The following is a 7,909-nucleotide window of genomic DNA, read 5'->3' as shown; positions in this document are numbered from 1 at the left end:
CCTCTCCGCCCCCACCCCACTCCGGCCTATCACCCTCACCTTGACCTCCTTCCACCTGTCGCATTTCCAACGCCCCTCCCCCAAGTCCCTCCTCCCTACCTTTTATCTTAGCCTGCTGGACACACTTTCCTCATTCCTGAAGAAGGGCTTATGCCCAAAATGCGATTCTCCTGTTCCTTGGATGTTGCCTGACCTGCTGCGCTTTTCCAGCAACACATTTTCAGCTCTGATCTCCAGCCTCTGCAGCCCTCACTTTCTCTCAAAGATTTAACTGTCAGTCACCGTTTACTAGTGGATTATCTTTTACTGATGAGAGACCAGTTGCTGACCATTCAGCACATCCTCTGTGATTGAAATAAATGTTGTCCTCCCTTTGGTGATTTCTGTGAATTGTCCTAATGAGTGCAAATTGAAAAGCTTCAACAAAGTTTGTCTCCTTTGAGCATTATGGGGAGGCGAAGTTCTCGTGGTATTATCTCTAGACTGTTAATCCAGAAATCCTGGTAATGGTCTGGGGACCCTGGTGCGAATCCTGCTGTGGCAGATGGTGGAATTTGAATTCAATAGATGTCTTGAATTAAGAGTCTAATGATGGCCATTGTTGGAAAAACCCATCTGGTTTACCAGTCTCTGTTGGGCAAGGAAACTGCCATCTTTCCCTGGTCTGCCCTAGTGACTGCAGACCCACAGCCATGTTGACCCTTAAATTGTCCTCAGGCAAGGAATGGTTAAATATCCTGGCCTCTCCAGTGATGCCCACTTCATATGAAGGAATAAAAAAATCAAGTTCGACAAACTGCTGTTTGTATCCCTATTTTGCTGATTCTCTTAGCGTTGAAGCATTCTTCTGTCTCAGTCCTGAATATACTTGGGGGTAAAGAATTCCTGAGGTTCATTGCCCAATTTCTTTTCAACTCAGCTGTAAATGGCCCTTAGTCTAAGATTATGACCTCTACTTCTGGAGTCTCCAGCTAGTGGAAGCACCGTCTTAGCATCTGGCCTATAAAACCCTCATGGAATTTTAGATGTTTCAGTGAGACCATGTATTGTTCTCCTGAACTCCAGAGAGTGTAGGGCCATTCTACTATTATCTCTTCTCATGGTACAATCCAGTCATTGCAGGAATGGATCTAAAATACCCAAGCATGGTCTATGTAAAGTTTAGACAGAATGTGATTAAAAAGTGGTTTCAATGTTCGATATGGATCAAATTAAGAGAAAGTGGAAAGGATGGAGGAAGAGAGATTGAAGACCAACCCTGAGAGGAGAATTGTCAGCCAACTGATCTCGTTTTTCTTGCATCTGAGTTAGGAGTGTGAGACAGCTGCACTCCGCAAGTTCAGGCTATTCCTGTGTTAGTGTCTTTCCTTCTTCAAAGACCCAGCAAAGACATAAAATTACAGCGCGGCAGGCCATTTTGCTTTGCTGGAGTCTGGCATTTGAGAGCAGTGGTTGAGGTGATGTGAATTCCAAGAATAATCAGCTGTTTGAGGTGATGTTCAGGATAATACAGGACACCGCTTATCAGTAGCTGGATCAGCATGTGGAGAGTGAAACCCTTAATAAGTAAATTCATTGAAGTGGCGAGAAGACACAGCTGGAAGATTTAACGTGTTGTAGGTTTATGTCGACTGGACAGGACAGAAACAAGTCAGTCAGCCTTCTCTCTAGTCGCCTCTTTAAATCCATCTTTGTTCCCATGCTAAAAGGTGGAAGGTGCTGTTAAGATTGGGAGAACAGGGCAGAAGATTTGATGGACAGGGAAAGGATCTGTCGAATCACCAAAGGTTTTTATGTGAGTGACTCAAAGGAATTGAGGCAAACCCAAAGGCACAAGAAAGTGAGCTTTCTTTGCTTTGATGTTTTACAAGGGAAACTGGAGATTGTGAGGAATGCAACAAGTTGCAAAGATGAAAGAATTGAAATGTTGCGGAAATGCTGCAGCAAGTGATGGAGAAGCTGCCAATGTGGCAGGAAGTCTGAGGTTTCTTGTATCACCAAAGGTTGTGAATCTTCAAGTTATGATTCCAGCTTACTTGCAGTGTTGATGGAGTAAAGAAATGTGAAAAACAAAGTGGTATTTGTTAATTAATTCTGACTTGATTCACATTTTACTCCATAGTGTCTCTAGCATTAGGCCATAAGTGTTCATCAAAATGCTTGTGTTCCTCACAATAGACTGGAATAAAGAAATTCCCAGCAGCCCCACCGTAGAAACACATGATATTACAGCGCAAAAGAAAGCCACTAGGGCTGTCATGTCTGTACTAAATCTTTGAAGAATAGTTTGTTTGCATTTCTTTTCTCCTTCCCCTGTCCGTTTGTTTTTTGTTTTCCAGTTTTGTAAGCTTATCGGGAATTTGCTTCAGCCACAGTTTCTGATGCAAATCTTTGTGTTAAAAAGGAAACTTCTTGCCTTTGAATTTGTTTTTTTTTTCGTAGCAAGTGGGGTAGTCCATTCCTTGATACAACATGGACCCACCTACCACCTCGATTCGATAACTGTTAATTCCTGTGTCAATCAAAATTATGATCTGAAATTGATGCCGTTGAGCTGCAGCTTCATTGACTGTTTCCGATTTACTTTCAGTAAAATCTCTAATCGCTTAGTGTACCCCTGAATCTCAGAATTTTCTCAATGCTAATGATCAGGGTTTTAGTTTTTCTAGTGTCTCCTCTTAAATAAAGCGTTTCATCCCAGTGATCTTGCTGTGTATTTGTCTGAGGCATGCTGTCTGAGGCCTTCACATCATTTCCAATGTTAGAGCTTCTAAAGCTGGACTTGTCATTGGAACAACTTCTCAGTGACCCCAACATAGCCTCTGTTGACCGACTGCATCTTGGCTCATCTCCTCTTCCTGCCTGTTACTTTGTGGAAATGACTCTGTAATTATGGCATTGTTCGTAACTGCGTTTGTACTGACAGAACGAGTCTGGAGAAGCAGCTTTAACTCTCAAACTTTACGTTCAGAAGAACTGTTGTAATGTCACAACAAGGACTTCAGGAATGTGGGGCCAGATTGTTCTTGGTCAGTGTTGTTCTGCTTCCTTTAGTGATTGAGCAAAGTTTTGTTTTATTGGTGGAAGTCTTTGAACTGGCATTTATACTGACTGCTGCATTCACCTTCCTCATAGTCACAAACTTTGATTCTGCTTTCAGATTGAGGGAAGGAAAATTGAGGATTCTCTAGTGGCTTCTGAACCTCCAAACCCTTCAGGGCAGTGCCCAATCTGTAGGTGGAACCTAAAGCATAAATATAATTATACAGTAAGTACACTGCATTATCTTTTTGTTTAATCAGGTATTTTAATAAATATTTTATTTTTACAACCAGCCAGAAATGAGTTAAAGGATGAAGCTTTCTGTCTTTGGAGTGTTTGAGATAAAGAACACAGAGATCTTTAAGTGAAAGTTCGAAAGTACATGAGGGTTAGGGAGAGGAAAGAATAGACTAGCAGAGGTGTTTAATTAACTTTTCATGGGAGGCGTTTGTGTTGAGTCTCAACAATGTCTTAAACGTGTTGGGCTAAATGGCCTGTTACTATTTAATCAAATGTACAATGCAGTAGTATGATCCAATGTAAATTGAGTTTAGGCAATGCCAAACTATGGAGCAGAAGCAGAACGTCTGCACATAGCGTCTCATTCTTGCTGGAAATGGGTGACGTGTTACCCTGAGGTAAATGCTGTTTCGAAGTTGGGTCTGAGGACCCGTATGGTCACCATTTCCTTCCTGCAAATTTAACTCTTCACACCTCCTGCCAGTTTTGCATCCAGAGGCATGCACGTGATCCATCCCAAACTCATTATGTGAATGAACACAGAACTTTGGGTGTGTGGGAGTTACGTGGCACATGGGAAACCTTTTCCATGCAGAAAGTGTTTGGGATCTGGATGACACTGTCTGAGAATGTGGCAGAGGCATGTCTAACTGTGGCTTTCAAAAGGAAATTGGATACACGTCTGCAGAGAGAGAAGTTGCTACTGGGGAAGGGCAGGTGCTGCGATTGGCTGAATTGCTCTTGGACAGAGCTAGCCCAGACAGGCTGGGCTGAATGGCCCCATGCTGTACTGTAATTATTCTGATTCTGTGATGCACGCAAATCTTTAATTGCTGATACTTCAAGCCATTCAGCCCATCGAGTCTGCACCAACCCTCTGAAGATCACCTACCTAGACCCCTACCTTGCTCCTGTAACCCTGCATTTCCCATGGCTAAACTACCTAGCCTACATTGCTGGACACTCCAGGGCAATTCAGCATGGCCAACTGACCTAACCTGCACATCTTTGGACTGTGGGTGGGAACTAGAGTATCCAGTGGAAACCTGCGCAGACACTGGGAGAATGTGCAAACTCTACAGAGAGAGTCACCCCAGGCTGGGATCAAACCCGGGTCTCTGGTGCCATGACGCAAAAGTGCTAACCACTGAGCCACCGTGCTACCTGCAAAAAACAACAATGTGTTTACCTGGTATCCTGGCCAACAATCCTCTCAACTAATCACAATAGAAAAAAATAAATCAAGTTAATTACTCTGTCAACTTGCATTTGCTTTATGGAAGCTTGATTGTTGCATCTGGCCTCACAATTGTTCTGGCAGTACTGCCATTTATTTACAATATGGTAACCATTATAAATGCAAGTCTATTGTTTTAAGAATAACCTTCAGCTGCCCTAAGCTCTGGTTTCGTTTTCGAAACAGTTCCCCTCTCCACTTCTCCTGTCTTCTCCTGCAGATGCTTGTTATTAAGGTAGGTGATCGAGCTTTTGATCACCTACCTTAATAACTGTTTATATGATTTAGTGTCCCGTTTCTCCCTGTAAAGCCTCCTGTAGTTTGATTTAATGACTGTTCTTTGATATCTGTTGATGCTATCCATTGGTCGTGCAAAATCTCACGAAATGGTGCAGGTGGGAAATTGAGGCGATTAGTAACTTGTGTATCCTACTGTACAGAAAGTAAGGTTTATTAAGCATATCATGTCTCTGATGTTGAATAGCGACTGCAAACAACACTGGGCTTTGTTGCCAGTGAGTGGTGTAGTTTAGTAATGGATCAACGAGGAGTGGAATTGTGACTGGGCTTGGTGAATGCATTCCACCCAGATACGTGCTGTCCTGCACTGCGCTGTCTTACAACAGGGAGCTTTTAATGCATTCCTTTTAGCAAGCACCTGGGTGTGTGTTGCAAAGGTACATTGAGTACTTGTGGAGCAGAATAGTATAATTTGTTTCTCAAGTCCAGCTCAATGAGTTATTAGTGACTGGCTTTTTTCCGTTCAGTGGTTCTGCAGCTTTCACTTAGCCTGTGGAGTATGAGATGTGAACACACAAGCTTGGTTATCCACTGCAGTGCAAGGGGGTGTTGTGCTGTTGGAGATACCATCTTTCAATGGGATGATGTTCCACTGGGACTCTGTCTGGCCTATTGAAAGTTTGCCTTCCATTATTTGAAGCAGATTGTTTGTTTTATTTTTGGAAGGGGATGTCTCCAGGTGTCCTGAGCTGTATATATCTCTTGACCAAATCCTTGAAACGGTTTTGTCATGTTATTACCCACTTTGCTTTTTTTTGGGGATTGTGGTCAAATTTGTCACCACCTCTTTTATAAATATTTTTTGATTTTAAAAAAAGGAATTTAAGTTTTTTACAAAATTACAAAACCAGTGCAAAATAGTGTAACAACTTTGTAATATAATAACAATAAAAAGAAACAAACTGCTACTCTACTCCACAAACTACCGAAACACAAATAAGAGCAAAAAAAACTACTAAAACTACAATTCAATAAATAACCAAGGTAAAAGAAGAAAATAAATAAACAAGTTATAACAAGGCAACTTAAATTATATTCAATTAAATTACTACACTCAGAACAATCTCACCGAAACTCCCCACTACTGGGAACAATAGGAAGCACACCCGTGTTTGTTCAGGATTCGTAATAAGTAATTAGTAAGAGTGCCAACATCCATTTTACACTTGGGGCACATTGGGGACACTATTGTCTTAAATTTCGCCAGCCATTCCGGTGAAAAGTGAGTACCTTCAATTGACTAGCCTGCGTGCTGTTGCAAATCGAGATCTTCCTAACATTTCCCAGATATCCTCCCACATCTCTGACAGGATTTCTACCCCCAATTCTTGAGTGCAGGTTCTGCATAGCCGCTCAATGTCCTTTGAAACATTACTCCCTAATATGTGATAGAGGGTGCTAACCGAGAGGCCGTCCATAGACTGGAGCACTCTCCTCTCCGTATCCGACTTATAGGGGCTAACCATCAATGTTTTTTTTGTATGGAGTCTCTAACCTGGAAGTAACGAAAGAGATCTCTCTTGGGTAGTTCAAATTTCTGCTCGAAGGACATCATGACCTCCCCGTCAAATTAATCTCCCAAACAGGAGATTTTCTGGACTCCCAGAGCTTAAAGCCAGAGTCCATTGACCTCGATGGAATCCCAATATTCACACTATGGGAGTGAAAGGGGAAGTTTTTTGTAAATTGCCCTCGCCCTGCCATGTCATTCTCCATGCTTTAACTGTGCTTGGGACGATTGGGTTTCTGCAGTGGTCCATAACAATTCTCATCTTGTCCATAAACAACAAATTAATGAGGGGGCATTTTGTCTGGGAGGCCCAGATTGATCGCAGGTCCTGACAGTCCCATTCAGCCACATAGGATAGTGAAGTGCTCAATTGGTATTTTTTAAAGTATGGAAAATCTAGGCACCCCCCCACCTTCAAAAGCTGCAATTTATCCAACTTAATAAGAGGCCGCCTATGATGCCAGAGAAAAGATCCAAGCCTGCTTAGTGCTTGCTTTGGCAGCATCAGAGGGAGCATTCGCACGGGAAGAATATTCATTTTAACCAGAGCTACTCTGCCCAACCAAGCTATCGGAAGATCCTCCCAGTGCCGAAGGTACGGCATTATCTTCTCTAACAACTGCACATAGTTGGCTTTATGTGGTTGATCGAAGACCGGGGTGATGAAAATGCCTAAATACAGGAAACCTCCCTGTGACCACCGGAAAGGGAAATGGGTTCCGTCCCCAAACTTCAATATACTAGTATGCCCCCCCCCCCCCCCAACGGGCCTGGCCTCCGATTTCATGAAATTAATTTTATACCCTGAAAACAAACCAAATCGATTAATCACTTGTATTAAGCGGGACACAAATGTCATTGGATCACTTAAAAAGAGAAGAACACCTACATGACCCTACCTCTGAGGCTGTTGTATTGGGATCTGTGCGGATGATTTCCTCCACCGGCTCGATTGCCAATGTAAATAATATCGACGAGAGAAGACACCCTTGACAGCAGTCTCTGCCAACACTAAAACTATCTGACTTTCTACCGTTAGTGAGAACCACTGCTTTCGGATCGCCATACACACGCCAAAAACCCCTCCAAGACCAAACCGTTCCATGACATCAGAGGTATGGCCGCTCCACCCAATCAAATGCTTTCTCTACATCCAGGGAGACTACCAAACCTGGGATCGATCTTTGCTGGCATATTTGGACCATTTTTAATACTCTTCTAATATTGTTGGTAGACCTATGACTCTTGATAAAACCTGCCTGGTCCTCCAGCCTTGATGCCAGCATTTATGACTGGATTTTAAAATCCACGTTCAGTAATGATATGGGCCTGTACGAAGTGCAATCTCCTGGGGCTTTTCCTTTCTTAAGAATAAGAAAAATATTTGCTTCTCTCAAAGAGGATGGGAGGCAGTCCTGACTGACTGAATAATTGTACATATTTTAGAGTGGCCCGGCCAGCTTGCCTGTAAACTCCTCATAAAACTCACTTCGAAATCCGTCTGGGCCGGGTGCTTTACCACACTGGAGCAGCCTCACTGCCTCCTGTATTTTGTGAATTGTCAGGGCAGTATTCAGAAA

At 42.8% G+C, this 7,909-nt stretch overlaps 1 protein-coding gene across 3 annotated transcripts in view; it reads left to right on the top strand.

Moving 5' to 3' along the window:
- mrps18a (mitochondrial ribosomal protein S18A) overlaps positions 1 to 7,909 on the top strand; it is an 89,912-nt gene that overhangs the window by 9,628 nt on the left and 72,375 nt on the right. For all 3 annotated transcript variants that reach the window (XM_043687260.1, XM_043687258.1, XM_043687259.1), the window contains exon 3: positions 3,161 to 3,268. In XM_043687260.1, the coding sequence (XP_043543195.1) occupies positions 3,161 to 3,268 (108 nt within the window). The remainder of the gene's footprint in view (positions 1 to 3,160; positions 3,269 to 7,909) is intronic.

The sequence above is a fragment of the Chiloscyllium plagiosum genome, chromosome 3, assembly GCF_004010195.1.
Source record: "Chiloscyllium plagiosum isolate BGI_BamShark_2017 chromosome 3, ASM401019v2, whole genome shotgun sequence".
In the NCBI taxonomy this organism is placed as follows: Eukaryota; Metazoa; Chordata; class Chondrichthyes; order Orectolobiformes; family Hemiscylliidae; genus Chiloscyllium; species Chiloscyllium plagiosum.
Note: the sequence above shows the minus strand (reverse complement) of the source record. Positions and strands in the feature narration are given on the sequence as shown.